Source organism: Onychomys torridus, chromosome 1, assembly GCF_903995425.1.
Source record: "Onychomys torridus chromosome 1, mOncTor1.1, whole genome shotgun sequence".
In the NCBI taxonomy this organism is placed as follows: domain Eukaryota; kingdom Metazoa; phylum Chordata; class Mammalia; order Rodentia; family Cricetidae; genus Onychomys; species Onychomys torridus.
The window spans coordinates 175,590,590-175,613,365 of record NC_050443.1 but is presented as its reverse complement, the minus strand read 5'-3'; the positions used below and the strand labels follow the sequence as shown (position 1 = coordinate 175,613,365).

At 47.4% G+C, this 22,776-nt stretch overlaps 1 protein-coding gene across 1 annotated transcript in view; it reads right to left on the bottom strand.

Annotated features, from left to right (window-relative positions):
* Positions 1–22,776, bottom strand: part of Habp2 (hyaluronan binding protein 2) — a 62,657-nt gene that overhangs the window by 8,590 nt on the left and 31,291 nt on the right. The window contains exons 3-6 of the mRNA XM_036179334.1: positions 4,427–4,537; positions 1,872–1,979; positions 1,037–1,153; positions 114–233 (exon numbers count right to left, since the gene is read on the bottom strand). Of these exons, the coding sequence (XP_036035227.1) occupies positions 114–233; positions 1,037–1,153; positions 1,872–1,979; positions 4,427–4,537 (456 nt within the window). The remainder of the gene's footprint in view (positions 1–113; positions 234–1,036; positions 1,154–1,871; positions 1,980–4,426; positions 4,538–22,776) is intronic.

The window sequence follows — 22,776 nt, the reverse complement described above, 5'->3', positions numbered from 1 at the left end:
GGTTGGAGGAGTGAGGAGTTGTAGAGCTTGGACCATGAGCTTACGAGACACTTGAACAGAAAAGGCCTCACTTGTCCCAGAGTCTTTGATGATATAGTAGTGAAGATCCATACCTACTTCACAGAATCTTCCCCTATACTGGTCTGGACAGGCACATGTAAACCTGGACCTCCGTCTGTGACGGGAGCAGACACCACTGTTCTGGCAGGGATTTGGTTTGCATGCCGGAAGCACTGTGAATACAGGAAGTGGGGCCAGGAGGGCATGTTAGCAGGAGGTATGATGATAGCACTCTTCTGGGGTCATCCACTCCCAAATGATGGGACACCAAAGAGTGTAGACAGATCATTGACACACTAGCAAATATCACAGAAACCTGAAGAACATAGAGCATAGATGAGGCAATGGATGGAGGCCATGCAAAAGGGAAAAACGAAAACACAACCCTCACCCCCTCAAATAAAAAGATGTGTATATGGGTCACCGAATAAGCCATAGATACAGACTGATCTGGAAGTTTTCATGTAGTCTGAGCTGGGTGGAAACCTGTCTGTGGACCTTGAGAGTTGTGTGACTATGGACAAGTTAACATCTCTGAATTGCGGGTTCTTCATCTATGAATTTCTTCCTAGCATAGAGAAGAGTAAATCTCTTGGGATGATGTCCTACTCACAGCAGAGTCTCAGTGTTTAACTCCCCATATGACCTATCTGAGGAATAGATCAGTACCTGCTTCCTGGAGGAATCAACTTCCACGGGGACTGTGTGTGAGTGCCCATGCAGGCGCGCGCGCGCGCGTGTGTGTGTGTGTGTGTGTGTGTGTGTGTGTGTGTGTGTGTAGGAATACAGATACTAGTGAATTCTCCCCAAGTTCTCCAAGGCAGGTTATGTTTTTTTTAAAACCATAATTAATAAGGCTGTCTTGAATGGCACAAAAACTTCAGATCCACTTCCCCCACTTCCTACAGGAAGATGCAGATGCCATGGTCACGTGTTAGAGCAGAGGAACCGTCAGAGAAGAGCCTCTGTCTCCTACCTCTGGAGCAGTCTGGCCCTGTGTAGGGGTATTTGCAGGCACAGCGGTAATAAGGAGGCTTCTGGGTAATGAGGCATTCACCATGGACACACGGGTTGTCCTTGCACTTGTTCTGTGCTGTGTGAGATATGCAGAGAAGTAGAGAATGAGGGTGGGGCATTATCTGGTGCACATTCAATGTAGAGGGGCACATGCTTACCCCAGTTTTGGAGGTTGGAGCAGCTGGCCGTGTCTGTGGCTGTCCACAGTTCTGAAATGCCAGGCTGTTCCAGGATAAGGTTTCTCTCTTAACCTAAATAAGGTTTCTTCCTGTGTCTTTATTCTTGGGGTTGTAAAGCCCGACATGAGTTCTAAATGCAGACCACCAGGAGGGTAATAGATGGAAGAGCCCAGGCCAGGAGTCAGGCATCTGGCCTCTATGATTTTTGCTCACATTCTAACCTGTGTGGTCAGGGGCAGGTCTGCATCTTCTGTTCACCCCCTCTCACACTGGCCCTGTGTGCGCTGAGACCTTCCTGCCATCCCATTTGAGGATAATATTTCTCTGTTGTAGTTATTCTAAAAGTAAATTTCCCAGTTTGGGCCATATTTGAGTTAGATGCTGTCTCTCCCCTCTCTTAGCCTCAATATTTTCCTCTGCAGAATGGACCCACAAGTCACAGTGTAGCAGCAGGATACACACAGATGCTGCCTGTGACCACACAGAGGCCTGACATCATCATGAATGATGACAGAAATGCAATTATAACATTTGTTCAGTGTTTTCCCACCACCTTTAGGCAGAGGCCAAAGGGCTTCATGTTTAACCATAGGGAATGGAAAGAAATGGGCTCACCATTCTGACACCGGCTTCCTGAGAAGGGAGCTGGGCAGTTACAATGGAAGGTATCCCCTCTGATGATACAATCCCCACCGTGTTCACAGGGGTTGGACTGGCATGGATCTAAGACACAAAGGCAGAAGTCAAGGTCAGAGAAGGGGGAATCCAAAGAGAAGCCCTACCTCTCGCCTAACGTCGGCCTCCTGCCCCAAACGAAAGTTTAACAATAGTACTGTGCTTGGACAAAGGGGAAAAACATGTATCATCCTTCAAGATCAAGGGCGACTGCGGTCACCTGCCCGGGGAGAGGAGTGTGGGTGAGTTGGAGGGGAGGCAGGCAGACACAGCTGTGACTGTCCCTCAGCCCCGCTTTGGACCAGGCTTTCTCATTGAGAAAGTCCCCTTCCTCCCGAGAGCGATTTTCTCCTCCACTCGCTGGGAGCACATTGGGGTCTGTCTCTGATGCTGAAGGCATTTCACAAGCCTGAAGACCTCCCACTTACAGTGCCCCGGGGTGGAGGTCAGGCAGAAGTGTGCAAAGCTAACCCACCCCTCATGAAACGCAGGCTTTCTGAACATCAGGAGAGAAGAAGAGCAGAGACAAGAGGGTGACAGAGAATTGACAGCACAGAGGAAGTGACCCAGTGGCCTTCATCTGTCTTCAACTCCTTGTTCAGTGAGGTTTTGTCATATTTCATCTGTGCCTTTGGCTTTTCATGGTTGTCTGAATGGATCTTCCCTTGGGGAATTCTTTGTCCTCCGCTCACACTCATTGTTCTTTGGTTCAGGAAGTAGGATCCCGGGGCCTGGCTCCTGTTTTGATGGTCTCTTCTGATGTTCTCCTGGTGCCCTGTATCTTGGCCCTGCCTTCAGGCCACTTTGCAGTAACACAGCTTTTATGCCGGCTGTAAGTGCTTTCCACGCCTTCTCTTGGCTCAGTCACATGGCTTTGCCTGGACCCAGATTCTTACTTTCCTTCTTGTTCTATTGGGTCAGTCTAAGGAGCCATAAACCAAAACCAAGTGTGTGAATACATACACATACACAACAACCATACTAACATATATACACACAAAAACACACACAACCACATTCACATATATACACACAAACAAAACAAACACATACAACTATAACCACATGTACACAAATACACACACACAAACTACATTCATATACATACGACCACACTCACATATACACATATACACTTACAGAACCACACTCGCATATACATAAATACACACATACAACTACATTCACATATACACACATATACATATACAACCACACTAAAAAATATACACACATATATGTACATAACCACAATCACATATATACACACATATTTGCACACAACCACAGTCACACATGCATACACATTTATACAACCACCTTCACTAACACATACACACAAACATAAAACACATACAAACAAACATTTATACACACACACACTAACAACTGTGAAAATATTCTGAATAAAAAGCTGGGCACAGTAACAAATACTTAAAATCCCAGTACCCAGGAGGCAGAAGCAGGCAGAACCCTGGGGCTCAGCTGGCACAGTGGGGCTCAGGCCAGTGAGAGGCCCTGAGTCAAAAGCCCTGTTGGATGGCTCCTGAGGAGGAACATCAGAGGATTCCCGCTGGCATTTAGATGCACACATGTATAAGAGCATTTACAGATACACACCCTTCTAACACATACACAGACTTACACATACACACACACACACACACACACACACACTCACTCACACACACATACACACACTCACTCACACTCACACATACACACACTCACACACACACTCACTCACACACACACACACTCACTCACACACACATATACACTCACCCACACACACTCACCCACACACACATACACACACTCACTCACACACATACACACACATACACACTCACACACACTCACTCACATACACACACACTCACACACACACACATACTCACACACACACTCACACACATACACACTCACACACGCTCACACACACTCACACACAATACACACTCACACACATACACACTCACACACACTCACACACATACACACTCACACACACTCACACACGCATACACACTCACACACACACTCACACACACAGACTCTAACTAGCAAAAAGAGAAAGAAAGAGGGAGAAGATGGGAAAGCTGGGGAACCCTCAAAGCCATACTTGTCCATGTTGTCGTCTAAATGCTCAGAGATAATTTGGATTCTTCTGCGCACTTAGGGACTTAGCTCGAGGTCACAGACACAGAATTGACTTTGGTCAGGAGAGCCAGATGATGAGGCATCGCCTTACTGTGTGACCTTGGTCAAGTTGGTTCCTCTCTTGGCCTCCCTTACTTCCCTTGTTCCTGGCGGGTAGATGCTTCTTAGTGCCTTCCCTTTTCTCCTAGTGGAGGCTCTGTGGGAAGAAGTCCAGCCTGCAAAGGTCTTCGATAACCATTTTACCATGCAGGCAGAGGGGGAGAGAAAGCTCCTTGCACATGGTCACACACAAATTCCTTCAGTCATGGTCTCTCCCTCCAATTGGCACCCACCGTCATCTGCATAGTACCAATCAGGGTTCTCAGGGGAGGTCGGCACGACACTGGGGGCTTCATCTGGGCTGGACTGCTCGTAGCTGTAGAAATAGTCATCAGGTGTCCAATCTGCAGGGCAGGAAAGGGCAGAAGACAGCCTAGTCATTAGGCCTGAGGAAGTCAGTCTTTGGCTTAGGGGACACTTCTTCCCAGAGAGCTCAATATCCTTAAGGAGGAATTATGTATCTTTTCAGCTATCCCCAGTGATGCAGGAAGACAGGAAGGTTGGGCTTGGGAATGTTATGGTCCAGTAACGCAGTTCTGGTATTGGGCATGGCAGAACCTGACTAGAAACAGAAAAGGAGATCAAGTCCCACGTTTCCACCAACTGTGCCTTTGAGGACACCTATTGTATTCTCCATGCCTTGGGTTTCTCAGCTCTGAGCACAGCAGGAAGCATCCTATGGCCTTCAGGTCTTCATAATTCTACATAGGGTCTACCAGGACTAGAGCACATGGTGCTGTCATGGTGCCTCACAGGTGGCTTTGAGGATAGTATTTCTCCATGAGACTTCATTAGACATCTTTGCTTAATGAAGTCCAAGACACTTGTCAGTTTCCTCCTTGGCCAAACATCTCTCAGTTGCATCTACAGAGCATTTAACTGCTAATCTTTACTGTGTTTTTATGGGGCCCTGTGCTAAACATTTGCAGATACCATCTCGTTCATCCTCATAAAAATCTTGGAAGCTGGGCCAGTAGCTACCAACTGGGTAGCTCAGTTGGTAGAGTGCTTTTTTTGCCTTTGTATACAGGAAACCCTAGACTTGATCCTGGTTCTGTATGAAACGGCTAAGGTGACACACACCTGTAATTCCAAATGACGTCGTTTCTTTCAATGTGCTATTAAAAAAAAACAACAACAAAGCCCACTTAAGGAAGGGGGTTTTATTGTAGCTCATGGTTGAGGATCAGTCTACCATAGTGGGGAAGTCGAGGCAGCTGGAGCCTGTAGCACTGGTCTCATTGGATCCACAATCAGAACAGAGGGATGAAGAGTGAATGCTGGCATTTGGCTCACTTCCTCCATTTTAGACAGTCTAGGTCTAAAGCTGGGAAATGGTGTCACTCTCCTCAGTGAACCCTATCAACTTACTTCCTCGTGTGCATGCCTAGATGGGAAATTATTCCTCCCAGGTGTGCCTGCAGGCTTATCGCCTAGATAAGTTCAGAAGTTGTCATGTTGACAATCAACACTATCACACCAGAATACAGGAGGTCAAGGCAAAGGGATCAGAGGTTCAAGCCACCATTGGTGGTAGAGAGAGTTGGAGGCCAGGCTGGCACATATGGAACCCTGCCTCAAAAAAAAAAAATCTGGGAAGTGTATGTTGGCTGTGCTTTAAATTGTGGAAACTGAGGCCCAGAGATAATAGACAACAGCTGAAGGTCTCTCATAGCCAGTTCACAGCTAGATTTAAACTAAAGTTTGTCTCCGTACAACCACCATGTCTTTCTAGTCAATGATAGTGTTCAATTGCTTTAATTGGCTCCTCCCACTGCTTTGCACTCACACATATAGACAACCATCCCCACTGAATGTCCAGCCTGCTACTTAACAGCCACCCAAGCACATCCCTTTGACTATTCTGGACCCTGATTACCAACGGAGACAGAAGGTGATGATGCCCACAAACAGAAAGGTCAGTTAGATGGGACTTTGAGACAAGCAGGTGTGTGTATATGTCTGAACTCGAGCCCTTGACTGTGTGCCATCTTGGAAGATGCTGGAGGCTCTGTGGCTGGTGGAGAGAAGTTTGGAACTGGGAGAAAGCTGAATTCACTTTGCCCTTTCCTGCTGATGGCAAGTTGGCAGTGGAAGCTGTGAGGAAACCCTCCAGAGAGAGAGAGAGAGGGTAACAAGGCAGGAGGAATGCAAACACCTGACTCCAAAGGCAGCCCAACAGAGGCAGTGATGGTGTGCAGGACGGCTCTCTAGTGAAGCCCGGTTACCGAGCACACTGTCTCAGGCATCGCCCACCACTCTGCTACAGCCTTTACATCTACAGCTTCTGAAGAATGGACTTTGGCACAATGGCTGCTTTATGCTTCCCATTAAAAATGGAAATTTCTTTTTATTTCGTTTTTGAATCCACCAACTTTGGCTCCTTGACAAAGTTCCATCTCATTTACCACAGTGTCAAGGCTCTCTTTGCTCATTATTTTCCCCAGGCTGCTTTCCCCAGGATGAAAATGCTCCCAGAGGAGGCCACCTCTCCAGAGATGAGGAGCTGGGCTAAAGGTAAGACCACAGTCTTCCTGGAGCAATAAATACGACAAAGCAGAGAAAGGAGGGAGAAGGTGGGGGAGACGTTTGTCCAAGCTGGCCATGAGAGATTTCAAACTGATATTTGAAGGAGACAGAGAGTTGATTGCAACTTTGATTGACCTCTCTTTTCACTGGAGGACATATTTTCCGTTTTCTTACATATGTTTATAGGTAAGAGTCTTTTGGGGGCTCCTAGAACCCTTCTCAATGGCCCCACAAATTGGGGGCAGATTGGCTAATCTAGACTATGCTATTGAGGAGCCCCTTTGGCACCCCCCATTTTGCAGTCAGGGAGATGGCTCAGTTGGTAAAATGCTTTCTGCATGTGTTTGAGACCTGAGTTCGGATATCCACCACTTATGCCTGCAAGAAGAACGTGGAGAAGGATGGGGGTGGAGACAGGAGATTCCTGGAGCTCACTAGCCAGCTACTTTGGCTGAATTGGTGAGGTTTATGTCCAATGAAAGACTCTATTTAAAAAAAACAAGAAAAACCTGGGCAGCGGGGGCACACACCTTTAATCCTAGCACTTGGGAGGCAGAGCCAGGCAGATCTCTGTGAATTCCAGGCCAGCCTGGTCTACAGAGCGAGATCCAGGACAAGCACCAAAACTACACAGAGAAACTCTGTCTTGAAAAAAAACAAACAAACAACAACAACAAAAAGGTGGAGAGTGACAGAGGAAGATGCCCACCACTAACCCCAGTCCTCTACATGTTATTCACATGCAAACACATAAATGTGTGTATACCTGTATACAAAAGTACATGCACACACACACAAAATCACATGAAACACAAATCTGTACACATGCACTTTGCACCCATGTGCATATGGGCATGCACACACAAAAGTATACACACACCACCCACACATATAAAAATCAATGGAACATACAAACCTATACACATTCACTTAATAATCACACACACATAAAAAGAAATCACACAAAATAGAGGTGATGCTTACACATGTGGAATACTGTGACATTTTTAGGAGATGGGGGATGGGCAAAATACCTGCTGTGGGCATTGGACTTAGCCTAGTCCTATATGCAAGGTCTGCTCATTTCTCAGTGAGCTGAAGAGGAATGGAAACATACCAGATCTGGATCAAATCCTTCAGAACAAGGCAGGAAATCCCTATAGATAGTGAATGTCCCAGGCCCCAGTTTGAAATGGACTCAGCAAAGGCTTGGTGGCTCCAAGGAAGAAGAAGCCATTCAGTGGGTACAAGCATGCTACCAAAATCTTTCCATTTTGGTGGACCCCTACTTCTTCTGCACTGTTGACACTCCATCCTACCATATGTGTGAACAGTTTATAGCAAACCTACAAAGGATGAAGTGTTATACCAGGCAGTTGAAGGCACTGGGGACTGGGGGTGTTATAAAGGTAGACCAACAAGACTAGGATATGGCCTTGTCCTAGAGGAATTTCCAGTCTAAACAGCCTCGAGGAAGGAAGCAAAACAAGGAGACTGAAGGGCGATTTAGGGGAAGAGAACTTGAGTGTGGCCACGTGGAACGCTGGTATCTTCCCTTTCAGTGTTAAAATTTGACTTGGTTTGAGCCAATCTGAGGACAAGCATACTCCCAATTCTCTACCCTCCATGCATCTTACTCTCTTACAGCAGGACTAGACTTCAGTTCATGTACCCACCAAGGGAGTTCATTTCCCTCTGCTTGCTTCTGGACTGACTTTGGGACTTGATTTGGCATTTATGGTTGAAACAAGGCTGACCCGGAGAAACCTTGGTGTGGTCCTCCCCTGCTTCCTTCTCCTCTCTCTCCCCTTCCTTCCTCCTGTCCCTGCTCCTCCTGCCCACTTTCCTGGACCCTCCTAACTCCTTAGTCTGGCCTATGTTGTCACATGAGTCAGCAGCATGACCAGATGAGGCCTTAGACATGAGAAAACCATCAGGTAGCAAAGCAAAAATGCCTGACCAACCTCTCATTGGCTGAAGATGCAAGGAAATCCAGCTCAGATTAGCTAAACCTGGTCTAGACCAGAAGAAGTGCCCAGCATAACCCAGACTAAACTGCTAGCCCAAGGAATTAATGTCTAAATACATGGTTATTGACTGACATCTTCAAGTTTGAGGTCCTATATTATACAATAATAACAACAACAGACATACAAGGCTTGATTGACACTGGGTTGCTCATGGGATTGGGGGCATTCCTCACTGGCCTTGTTGGCTGCAGAATGTGGATCCTTGCTGGATCCTGCTGTGGAATATTAGTTTAAGATGTGTTACATTAGTTTATGCTGTGGAATATTTGTTTAATGATGCAATGATGTGTTGCATTATTTTATATTGCATTTGTTTAACTCTGTGGAGCTGTGTTACTTTGCCTGTCTAAAATATCTGATTGGTCTAATAAAGAGCTGAATGGCCAGTAGCAAAGCAGGAGAAAGGATAGGACACGGGGGAGGGGGTGAACAGGCAGCCACCTAGCCACACAGTCAGACACAGAGTAAGAAATAAAGAAAAGATATACAGGAACAGAGATAGGCAAAAGCCTAGAGGCAAAATGTAGAAGGAATAATTTAAGAAGAGCTGGCTAGAAACAAGGCAAGTTAAGGCCAGGCATTTATAAGAAAGAATAAGCCTCCTCCGTGTGTATTTATTTGGGAGCTGGGTGGTGGGCTCCCCAAAGAGCAAAGAGTAAAAACAACCAACATCAGGAACCTCTTTGTTTCTCTTTGGGGTTTAACTCATCTATCTGAATTGCTTCCTTGAATCTTAAAAACAGGGCTGCTTCTATTCTTCCCCACAGTGCCCAGCACAGAGCCTGATGTGACAAACTGGTTTTCTCTATGGCCAAAGCCTCCCTGCCTTCTGATTGGCCCAGCTTCAAACAGCATGAATGGGGACCTCAGGAAGAAAATCGGTGGGATTTTCACTTTTTAAAAACTCCTGGATGTCAATGTGTAGAAGGCTGCAAATAGATCCATATCTGTCACCGTGCACAAAACTTAAGTCCAAGTGGATCAAAGACCTCAACATAAATCCAGTTACTCTGAACCTGATAGAAGAGAAAGTAGGAAGTACTCCTGAACACATTGGCACCAGAGATCACTTTCTAAATATAACACCAGTTGCACAGGCACTGAGAGAAACAATCAATCAATGGGAGCTGTTGAAACTGAGAAGCTTTTGTAGAGCAAAGGACATGGTCAACAAGACAAAATGAAAGCCTACAGAATGGGAAAAGGTCTTCACCAACCCCACATCTGACAGAGGGCTGATATCCAGAATATATAAAGAACTCAAGAAATTAGATATCAAAATGCCCAACAGCCCAATTAAGAAATGGGCTATAGAACTAAACAGAGAATTCTCAACAGAGGAAGTTCAAATGGCTGAAATACATTTAAGAAACTGCTCAACATCCCTAATTATCCGGGAAATGCAAATCAAAACGATTCTGAGATACCACCTTACACCTGTCAGAATGGCTAAGATCAAAAACACAGAAGATAGCTTATGCTGGAGAGGATGTGGAGCAAGGGGGACTCTCCTCCACTGCTGGTGGGAATGCAAGCTTGTACAGCCACTTTGGAAATCAATATGGTGCTTCCTTAGAAAATTGGGAATCCATCTCCCCCAAGACCCAGCTGTAGCACTTTTGGGCATATACTCAAGGAATGCTCAATCATACCACAAGGGCATTTGCTCATCTATGTTCATATCAGCATTGTTTGTAATAGCCAGAACCTGGAAACAACCTAGATGTCCTTCAACCAAGAATGAATAAAGAAACTATGGTACATATACACAATGGAGTACTACTCAGCAGAGAAAAACAATGACATCATGAGGTTTGCAGGCAAATGGATGGATCTAGAAAAAAATCATCCTGAGTGAGGTAACCCAGACTCAGAAGGACAAACATGGAATGTACTCACTCATAGGAGGATACTAGATGTAAAACAAAGATGACTAGACTGCTACACAACTCCAGGGAAGCTACCTAGAAAATGGGACCCTAAGAAAGACACAGGGATTGCCCAATGACAGAGAAATGGATGAGATCTACATGAACAACCTGGACGACAGTGGGAGTAATGAAGGGCAAGGTTTGAGGGAAAGAAAGCTTAGGGGAGCAGGAGATCCCAGCTGGATCAAGAACAGAAAGGGAGAACAAGGAATAACAGATCATGTAAATGAAGACCAAATGAGAACAGGAGTAGGCAGAGTGCTAGAGAGGTCCCCTGAAATCCACAATGATACATCCTTTTTAGACTGCTGGCAATGGTTGAGAGAAAGCCTGATCTGACCTAGTCTGGTGATCAGATGGCCAACAGTCGAGCTGGAATTCTCATCCAATAACTGATGGAAGTGGATGCAGAGATCCTCAGCCAGGCCCCAGGTGGAGCTCCAGGTGTCCAATAGTTGAGAAAGAGGAGGGACTGTAAGAGCGTGAATTGTTGAGCCCAAGATTGGAAAAAGCACAGGGACAAATAGCCAAACGAATGGAAGCACATGAATTATGAACCAAAGGCTGTGGAGCCCCCAGCTGGATCAGGCCCTCTGGATAAGGGAGACAATTGAATAGCTTGAACTGTTTGGGAGGCACCCAGGCTGTGCGACCAAGACCTGTCCTTGGTGCATGAGCTGGCTGTTTGGAACCTTGGGCTTACACAGGGCCACTTTGCTCAGCCTAGAAGGAGGGGATAGGACCTGCCTGTACTGAATCCACCAGGTTTAAATGAACCCCCAGGGGAGTCTTGGCCCTGGAGGAGATGGGAATGGAGGGGAGGGGCTGGGGGGAAGGTGGGGGCGGGAGGAGGGAGGACAGGGGAACCCATGGCTGATGTGTAAAATTATAACATAATAATAATAATAAGAATAATAATAAGAATAATAATAAGAAGAAGAAGAAGAAGAAGAAGAAGAAGAAGAAGAAGAACAAGAAGAAGAAGAACAAGAAGAACAAGAAGAACAAGAAGAACAAGAAGAACAAGAAGCAGCAGCAGCTAGGAAAAAAAAAAAAACTCCTGACGAGCTCTGTACAAGTCTGTAAAGTTGTCTGCTATCCTGGTAGAAAGGGTCTGCTGCCTGATATGAAATCCAGCCCCACTCTGGCAGACTAGAGAAAACTGCTTTGGAGAGGTAGCTGGGAACGTGCCATCCTTGAAAGGAAGAAAACCTGAATTCAACCCCCAGAGTCCACATTTAAAAAAGCAGGGGTGGGGGTGCACAGACTTGTAATCCCCTCAGTGCTGAGGTGACAGAGACAGTGTGGCTCCTGGGGCCCTCTGATCAGTCAGGCTAGCCCACTCCTGAGTTCCAGACCAATGAGAGACCCATCTCAGAACCCTCAGAAAACCGTGGGTCAGGTAGCCTGGCATGTGAGACTATGAACATGAGACAGTGTCTCAAGCAAAGTTAAAGGTGAGGTGGTCCTCTGACCCTGAGCACTGCAGCATGATGCACATCCATCCATCCATCCATGAACATTCACATGTATACACACACACACACACACACACACACACACACACACACACATATTCATATATACACACACACAAATGTGTGTGTGAGTGAGTGGGGGTGGGGAGAACTTATCTCACAAACATGAGCTATGCCCTCTGGAATCTACAAACATGCATGCACACGTACAAAGACTGCTTAGGGCTCAAATTCAGGCTACTTGAGACTTCTTCTGAAGCACTGAAAAGGGGAGAAAGGGTGGCTCTTGGAGGCTTTTATATTGTCACTTTATCAGAATCTAGCTGGAGATAACTATGGAGAGTGTTAGGGGCATCCTGAATTGACACAAATAATTTCAATGGTAGGTTATTACATACTAAGTATTTTCTGTGTGTCAGGTACTCTATGCACAAACAAAATTCCCCTTAACTATCAACCTCTGTGGTGAGAATAATCATTCCTGTTCCACAGATCAAAACATCCAGATAGAGGACATCCACACCTGTGTTCACCCAACTGCAAGTTCTGTGTGTCTTTTCATGAGCCTGGCATCTCTGTGGTTCAGGTTAGAAAGCCTTTGGCCTTTGGTTTTCAGGAAGGAGTCTGCATCAGGAAATCTGTAGCTAGCACATGACCCTGGTCCCTCTCCAGGATTCCTGTGGTCTGTGGTGAGGGCCTCTTGGAAAGAGCTCACAGTTAGCGCCATGGGGATTTCACAGCTGCTCTGCTAAAGGAGCTTGCCAGATGTGTGGAATGGAATGAAAATCCCTGGAATGTCATCCCTGTTGGCTTCATCCATCACTGAGCCACAGCTGGCTCCTCTGAGAGCCTTCCCCAAATCCCAGCCCTGTCGGCCTGGCCTGCATGTGACGTTTCCAGCCCCGCTGGCAGGCAAGCGCAGCCGAGAGCCTCGCTGGCAGGCAGCAGGACAGCTGATGGATGGGCACAGCCTGTGGTGCCGAGCAGAGCCAAGCCAGCTTTGAAGATGCATTTCCGCAGGCCTGCCGGCTGTGCGTCACCTGCTTTAGGGAGATGGGCAGAGCTTGTACTATTTGATGGCCACCTCCTCTACACCCACTGGGGACTGGGGACCAGGCACCTTCTGCTCTAGCAAGGCCCTTGCCATGTACTGGCACCGGTAAGACCAATCAAGGAAGCAGCTTGCCTGAGGGCATGAGTGGGGTGTCTCTCCGCCATGCTGTTGTCTGAAGGGAGCATGGAGCTGATGAATTTCATCAAAGAACAGCCCCACGTGCGGTGGGACCAGATGAGGATATGCTTTAAATCTAACTTCCTCACTCCACAGCCAGAGGCCAACAGAGCATCTGGGGACAGGGCCCAGGGCCAGCCTGCTTCCTTTCCTCACCAAACTCTCAGACATTACCTGTAGGGCTCCTGTGGAGATCAGGGTCTTGGCATTCTAAATCCCGCCCTGTCCACTCCTGTCTGAGTAGGTTTCTAACTTGAGTCTTTGCCTTAAAGGCCTCTGGTGTTGGGGAGTTCATTGCCCCTCCCCAAGAGCCCATCAGCTCATTCAAATTCTGGAATATTCTAATGTTAGGAGATTCCTCCTGTGTGTAGGTCAACTTGGACATTATGCTTTATAATCTGTTCAACTAAAACCTTATATGGACACATAGAATGAATGAATTCACTCTTTTCTTTGTCTACAGGGTTTTACATTTATTCTACCAGTTCATTGTCTAAGTCCTAGGTATCATAAACTCCCTGTAGACATTGTATACAATGTTCTAGAAGACAGTAGTAAAGTGCCTTGTGGTAAAGACACTTCTTGATTTTTTTTCCCCATTTCCGTGTGTGCGCATGTACATGTGGAGGACAGAAACATCCTTAGCTTCTCTTTGACTTTGCCCATTGAGGCAGTGAGTCTTAATCAAACCCAGAGCTCCCTGATAAAGCTAGCCGCACTAGGCAGCTTACTCACGGGATATGTCTCCATCTTCCAAGATGAGAATTACAGGATGGCTGCCGGGTCCATCTAGCGTTTGCGTGGGTTCTGGGTCCATTTATCACACTAAAGCAAGCATTTTATCCACTGAGCTATCTCCCTGGCCCATAAAGATGCTTCTTAATCCCCACAGTTCAGCTATGGACTACAAGTAGAACCACTTTGTAGACACTTGAAACGGGCCCCTTGACTCTTCGATGCCCTATCTCTTCCTGTGTTCACCCCGTAGCATCCACAGCCCCGTCTTCCTGGTTTCCCCTCCCAGGTCCAAGAACCCTTTGCTGGCATCTGAGGAATGTGTGCTCGAGGCTGGGGAAATGGTGGCCCTTCCAGCTTTAGCCTTGGCCTCTCTCTGAACTCCATCCATGCTTGGAGTCTGAGTTGGAGCCTTACGGGCAGTTGGACTGCCTTCCTTCCCATTTTCTGCCTTGCTTTGGGGAAAGATGCAGAGTCCCTCTCCCCTCCATGCTCACATGGACATACATTTCTATTTCCCTCAGCACTTGGGGCAAAGGTCTGGGTCACCTGCTCTAAACTGCCATGGTCTATCTGCCTATCCAGAACTCTTCTGGAGAATATTGATCAGGATTTGGCTAGTGGGTACCATCTTTGCTCTAAGTAAGTACTTGGATGCAAGCTTAAATCATGTCTGTCATCTCCATACACAGGCTGTCTTGCTCTGGTCTTCTGAGCATAACCAACCTAGTCTGCTACCTGTGGGCTTATCTGCCTTTGGTCCCTTGGAGCAGTGAGAGGAATTTCTACCCCAGACTCAAGCAGGCATTATGTTGTTCAGCCCACTGTGGTATGGGCACTAGGCAGAGGAAACAGGAAGTGTTGAAGGTGACAGAGTGAGTCTGGGAGCCTGTGAGAGACAGCCCTGTCCACTGAACTGCCACAGATGGGGATTCTCTGTGTGTTGGATACTCTTTGATGCAATAGTTTTGTGTATTTGTGGGTTTTTTGTTGTTTTATTTTTGTTTGTGGTGGGGTATCTCATTGTCTATGCTGCTCTCAAACCTGCTATGTAGCTGAAGCTCTGAACTCCCGACCCTCCTACCTCCATCTCCCAAGTGCTGGGATTACAAGAGACATGCCCAGTTTTGAATGCGATCTTAACTCCATGCCAATGTTGGACATGGCATCTACCTCGGGTCTACCTGACTCTCAGTGCAGTGTGCCTTGTTATCAATCTGAGACTTCCTGAGGGTTATCTAGACATGCTAAGCCCGAGGACCATGGTAGAGTGGTACTGTGGGGGGCATTGCTGGAGTAGCTAATCCTGGAGCTACCTGTCCAGTGTCTTGGCTTCCCTCTGGGGGAATGGAGTAAGTAGGGGGCCCCTTGCTCAGTCCCATCCTTTCTCTCCTCAGTCACCAATGGACAAGAAGCCAGTTGCCTCACTGCTCTGGGCCTCAGTTTCTCTCTCTGTAAAATCAGGGTGTTTAACCACAGTAGTAGTTTCTCCCTTAGATAGTTGAGACTGGCTGTGTCCACTATTACACACACAGCTGCAGTGTTTCTGGATAAATTCTCAAAGGTTTCTGTGATACCTTGCAACTAGCCGAGTCCCAAGGTCCCTTAAGCACATCTATACTCTGGCTCTGGGCTGGTGGAAGCCTGGGGTGACGGCACACTCACCTGGGTCTGGGGGTGCAATGAAGGGCATCAGTGAGAACTGAAAAACAAAACAACAAGTGAGTGTCTGAGGGAGCTGCCCACTCCTTCCCCAGATGCCCTAGGCCAGACATTGCTAGTCCACAGACACAGGTGTGCTGGGGGTCTGCTGGGGGAGAGGCAGGCCTATCTGAAGATACTCCCTCTCCTGTGCACACATCTTGGCCCTTCACACACACACACACACACACACACACACACACACACACACACACACACCTGTAGGAATATGGCTTCCCTGGGATCTGCCACAATACTAACTAGTCAGTTGCTCCTGGACCATGAGTAGCATGGTTGCATTATGTTCCCATGACAACCTCATCCACAGGATTTATAACACTTAGGATTTATGCTCAAGTCTTAAGTGATTCTTGGGGTGACTGCCTCTGTAGATTAGGAAACTCTCCAGAGGTATCCCAGCATTCTTGGGATAAATCACTAATACCTGTCCTGAAGGAGACTTGTGGCATCCCTATTTAATTTTCCTATAGGTTTGAACAGTGACAAAATGAAACTCAGGGAGGGGAAGGGTAAAAAGAAAGACAGAAGGTGATTTCTGATGTCTGGGACTGTGCTTCTGTTTAATTATCTCATGGTCCCCAGCCCTGTTTATTGTTTGTTTGTTTGTTTTGTTTTTTGGGTTTTGTTTTGTTTTGTTTTTTGTTTTTTAATAGGGAATGAGACAGGGACACATGTTTCACGGGAGGTGGAGAGAGAGACAAAGGGGTGTCTTAGACTCGGGAAAACAGGGACCACCCGAAAGTGCCGAGGAGGAAGACTGGGGGTCCCCTGAGAAGGCATGTTACCTCTTTCAACCTCACCCCCAGAACAGCCAGTGGCTGTATCTGGGATCTGGTTGTCTGCTCTGCCTCACCTCCCGCCACTGAATTTGTGTGGAACCTGTGGTCTGTGTCCTTCTCTACTCAGGGAAATACCACTCAGGGTTTTCTATTTGAGCTGAACAGGATGGGCTATGCCTGGCTCCTGCCAGCCCTGAGCAGTGGATAGGACAGGAGAGAGACCCTTTATGAGCTCGCAGAGGAGCCTACAAGCCTAGTGCCAGAGTCTTTTAAACCTTGCTAGACCTAGAGCCTGAGGGACAGCTGATGCTGTGCTGCCTGGAGCCAGCAGGTGGCAGACATGTCCTTTCTAGGCGTGGTTGCTAAAGCAATCTGAACTTAACTAGGGAGGCTTCCCAGCAGAGCCTGGCCCTTTGGACAGCCCTCCACCCCTGCAAGTGCTCTGCACTCACATTATGACCTTGTTTCCACTCACAGAGAGGCTGTGGTGCCAGGCAGAGGCAGCCCAACACCTGACAGGTATCCAGGTTTCCAGATGCTAACCTCCACTGTGTCAGAGGCTTTCCTATAGTCAGGGAATAATAGAAGAACCCCTGTGTCTGGGACTGAAGAATCCAAAGATGAAAATTAGTGGAGGAAGTGGTGTTGGATAGCCAAGAAATAAATAAGAAAATGGAGTGCTCTATCCAATTATTAAGAGCTGACAGTGAACCAGGGGTGGTGATAACTATTTGCCATAAACATTTTGTCTTGATTATTGTCCAAGGCACTTGTCCATTCTGATACTATAATCATCAATTTACCCCAAAGCAGCAATACAGACTTGGAATGGGAGTGCCCATTTTCTAACAGAGTCCTTATTCCTAGCTGCCATGTCAGAGTTTGGGAGCCACAATGTGCCCACACTGGCCTGCGCTGGTTTTTCTTGCTGTGGTAAATATTATGACCAAGAGTAAGTTTGGAGAAGAAGGGGTTTATTTGTCTCATATGCTCCCAATCGCAGTCTATCATTGAGGGATCCAACAGGAGCAGAGGCAGGAACCTTGGAGGAGCGCTACTCGCTGGCTTGCTCCCGGGCTCGCCTTGTTAGTTTTCTTACACCTCCCAGAATCATCTGCCCACCCTCAGTAAGCCAGGGCCTCCTACATCAACCAACAATCAAGAAAATGCCCTCAGACCTGTCCATGGGCCACATCTGATGGAGGCAATTCCTCATCGAGAGTTTTCCTCACAGGTGACTTTAGTTTGTATCCAGTTGACAGGACCAGCATAGACGGAGACAGAAGAGCTCCTGGCTCTCAAAGAGGCAGGTTTGGAGTGAGGGGAAAATACCAAAGACCCTGCTATCGGGACACTTTATCAAAGTCCTATCCAGAGGGGTCTACGGGAAGTGGCCGAGGGAGCGCCATAGCCACAGTGGCAGATAGAGGAAGCATGAAAAGGTGTCTCAGCCAGTCCACTGTGGTGAACACACCTCAAAAAACGTCTTTGTCAGTGATAAGGAGTGAAAATGGCTGCCCATTCCCCCCTTCGCCTCCATCCCTAGTTTAGAGCAGCACACAGTCATAACTGACCAGTCTTTCTTAAAGGATTGGGCATGGCTGCCTCTCAAAAGGGGAGAGGGAAGTTTTAGCCATGGACTTAGAAAGATTACTCCAGCTCTAAATGCAGCAGTTGGCTCACATCCCCTCTCAACTCTTCCAGATGCGTCCCTGGGTGAAGTTGCTGGTTCTGGTTGTAGTTCTGTCTGTTCTTTGCAAATGGTTACATGGGGTTTCCCAGAGTTGCATCACCTCATGTTCCTCCCACTAGTGAGGCATGGAACACACTTGTAGTCATTACATGTCCAACACTGTGGTCAAATACATAGGAAGCAGTTTAAAGGAGAGAGGGTTCGTTCTTGCTCACAGTTTTGGGGGACATGGTTCTTCGGGGTAGCCGGTGCATGTTGGCTCTGGTGGCAGGAGCTTGCCACACTGTTTGGTCATATCCCAGCAGGAGCTGAGAGTGGAAATATGGGCCGGAAGTAGGGCTGGTGTGTAATGTTCAGTGCCTACTTCTTGTGGCCTGTATCAACCAGCAAGAGTCCATGTCTCAAAGATTCTGTTTGTAATCTCAGAAAAGAGTGTCACCTATTGGGGACCAAGTGTTCAAAAATGATCCCATGGGGCTGGATGAGCTTCACAGCAAAACCACACTTGTTATTTTCCATTTGAAGAAATTATAGCCACTGTGATTAGTACAGAACACTGTCACTTTGTTCTTTAGTAGCAAGGATTCTCGGTTTGGCCCGGAATGTGCTCAGTGCTGTCTCGGTTGGTAGGCTCAGTGTGGCTGTGCCTTGATGCTCAGTGTGAGGAGAGGCTTTGTGGGGTGGATGCCCCGGGAGAAGGTACTGGCAAGCAATCTCTGCAGATCAGCTCCTTCTTGGAGATCTCAGGGAAGTGTTTTATAGAGAGAAGCTAGCCCCAGACATCAAGAAGTGGCTTCTGAAGGACTGCGGGGAGGGGGCAGGAGCTCAGGTCCCCCACTTCTAACAGACCCCCTGTCCCTGGCTCAGAAGGACTCCAAGCGGTTCCCCTGCTACACAGCCCCAAGTTGTCCTACTTGGGCCCCTGCCTAGTTACCTGACAATGGCTTCATGTGGCAACAGTGTGCAGAGATTGTCAGGGTGGGGGAGGGGGGTCAGGAAGGAAAAGAGCGGTCTTTAGACCCAGAGCACTTCTGGTTTAAAGTCTCTGGTTTCCACACTGCATCGTATAGGGACCCTGTGGAGAGATGGGGCCTGCAGGATCCCACATGGGTGCAGGTGGGGCCAGAAAACATGTTTTCAACCAGGGCCTGGTGACTCTGCCTTTTGCCTTTATTTTTATTGTGGGGTGTATATGTGTGTGTGTGTGTGTGTGTGTGTGTGTGTGTGTGTGTGTGTGTGTGTACATGACAGTACATGCATGTGGAAGCCAGGAGTTGATGTCCCATGTCTCCTGAATCTGACCTGAATTACAGCCAGTTCTCTTAGGCATGAAGTGCCTGGCCCAGGAAACTGAGGGTTCATGTTTCTCCTGTGCAGCTGTTGGCTAGCATCTTGCCTCACTTTCCCCAATTATAAAGAATCCCAGATTGGGGAAATGGTTTAGTCAGTCAAGTGTTTGTCGTGCAGACACAGATTCAATTCCCAAGGACTCACGTGGAAAGCCTGGCATGTGGCAGCGTGAGCCTGTAACCCCTCTAAGGAGAGGTGGAGCTGGAGGACCCTGGCGCTCTTAGCCCAGCCTGCTTAGCTGAGGAGGTGAGCCCCAGACTGAGAGAGATCCAGGCACAAAAATAAGGCGGAAGCTGGGTGTGGTAGAACGTGTCTTTAATTCTGGTAGAGGCAAGTAGATCTCTCTGATTTCTAGGCTAGCCTGGGCTACATAGTGAGACTCTGTCTCAAAAAAGAAAAGAAAGATGGAGAGAGACAGATTGGAGATATCTGACACCAGCTTCTGGCCACCAATGCATGCACACTTATATACACACATACACATACATACACCCATGTACACATGTACATACACATACACTCATGTACACAAGTATACTCATATATACACATATACATATAGGCATGTGTACTTATGTATACACATACACACAAGCATGTACACCCATGCACACACACAAGTATTAAAAATACATTTTTAAAGTAAAGGTAAAGGTGAGTCTGTGGCGGTTTCTGAAGTGGATTCAACCCCGACTGAAGTCTAATGACTTAGTTGTCTGGCAAGACTGAGCTGTTCGATGTCAGAAGTGAAGCTTCCTGCGCGGAAGAGAAGCCACCAGGAGGAGCCAGCTTCCTCTCTTGGTGGCCGCCCCGTGTAAGCAGGATGCAGAGGCCACACCCTAGCCTGGCACCTGTGGTTCCACATCCAACAGCCAGGAGTGACCACCCATGTCACCATGGCTACAAGCACAGAAACTGTGCTTTGGATAGGTGGGTTTGAGTCTAGCTCGCTGGCCTGCTGTGTGCGCCATCTTGGGCAGGTTATTGTGTCTCTGTAGCCTGCCTTGTTATCTGGGAAAGCTGAGTGATGCTGGCCTACCTCATAGGCTTGTCAGGAAGTTTAAACCACAAGAAATATGTTGTAAGAGTCAATGCATGGCTGGTAGAACTATTATGAGACATCATTGTCAATGAATTAATTTTATTGCTATTATTTTCAAATTGCTTCGTGCACTGTGGGAGGGAAGGGGAGGGGAGGGGAGGGGCACAGTGTGGGAGGGGAAAGGAGGGGAGGGGCACAGTGTGGAGAGGAGGGGAGGGGCACAGTGTGGAAGGGAGGGGAGGGGCACAGTGTGGAGGGGAGGGTCACAGTAGCGGGGCACAGTTGGGGGAGCATAGTGGGGGAGGACCAGGAGAGCCCTCACAGCACAAGGTCTTCCAGGAACTTATTTCTTGGGTCAATCACAAGCATGTCAAATCAGCCCCCTCCCCCACTGCTTTTCCCTGGGATCCTTGCCAAACCCTAAGCCAGGAAACCTTGTTATATTAATTATGAAGAGAAAGCATGTTTTATTTAAAATCCTGGCTGCTGAATTTTCTGCCATGCTGTTTCTCTGTGACAGCAGAATTTCTTTTACATTTAGGAAATCCTAATGCATTTAGAATATAAATATATGCGTGCTTATATACACATGTGACTTCAGCGACCTGATTTCCCTAAATACCAGTGTACACGGCAAAGCTAATGAGTTGGGCTCCTGTTTGCAATCATGCTTTTGTTTGTTTTGCTTGTTTTTATTCCTCTCTTAAATCTGTGAGAAGTTTCAGTAGAATTAAATCCTTTCCTTTATCCAGAAGTCTTTGCCTAAGTTGGAGGAGAGGAGGGGACTCCTAGGCATGAAAGAGACTGCATTCTGGGGTGTGGGGTTTCACAAGGGATGACTCCCAGGCTCTGCCCTGGGACATATGTAGATCTGAGTGCTGAGACTGGGAACTGGCCCACTACAAACTGGTAATAATATTTCACCATCTACAGTGTGTTAGAACAATAACCGTATAATCTCCCTCCCCATCTCTCTGTCTCAGTCTCCCTCTCTGCCTAGCTCTCCCTCCCTCCCTCTTTTCTTCCCTCCCTCCCTCCCTCCTTCCCCCCACCCCTCCCTCCATCAGTGAAGTGATGAAGATGTAGAATGGTGATAGGACTGACAAGGAGACTTGTGCACTCCCCTTCCCAGTGTACACAGGAACGTGTGCTCACTGTTACAGAATGTGCAGTTTTTAGGGAACCTTGGAGAGCTCTGTATTTGAGACATTCAAATGCTGCCTGGCAACTACAAGACAAAGAGACTGCTCTGCGCACTGACCTTCTACACAAGCAAATGAGGTGGTGAGCGGGAGAATGTACTCCAATTTACAATCTCTGTCCACACAACCCGTTCTGGAGTTCGGTACCCGGGAAGATTCCAGAAGTGAAACAGTACAGCGATGTAAACAAACAAGCACTTTGTCCCTAAGTCCCCTTTGTGCAAAATCACTGTCTTTGTTCCTGTCTGGAGTGGAACAGAGCTAACAAGGCTTACCCTCATTATAACCCTGGAAGAGTTCAATTTCATGGTGGTCAAGCCCGATGTGCCCCCAACACTCTAAGAATCACCACTGAAGATATTTATAAGGTGTCCCTGGCTTTTTGGCCATTGAGTGGCCTTTCTATAAGGATGAGGGTCAGATGGACTCCGTCTGGCACAAGAGAGCCTATCAACCCCCAACCTGTTTCTTCTTTGGAGAGCATCGACACCACACAACTACGCTGGGGATGGACACTCAAATGATTTGTACAACAGATATGCACACACCGATCTAGACCAGACATGAAACATGGGAACAATATTTGGAATTCATAGCTCTGTTATCTGAGCTGCATCTCTGCTTAGTGACTCTCTAAATAAAATCCCAGGTAGAGGCCAGGGAGATGGCTCAGCTGGTAAAAGTGCTTGCTACGAAGTCTGATGACCCTAGTTCAATTCTCAGAACCCACAGGGTGGAAAGAGATACCTGATCCCCACAAGTTGTCCTTTGTTCTGCACGCATGCGTGTACACACACACTCTCTCTCTCTCTCTCTCTCTCTCTCTCTCTCTCTCTCTCTCTCACACACACACACACACAC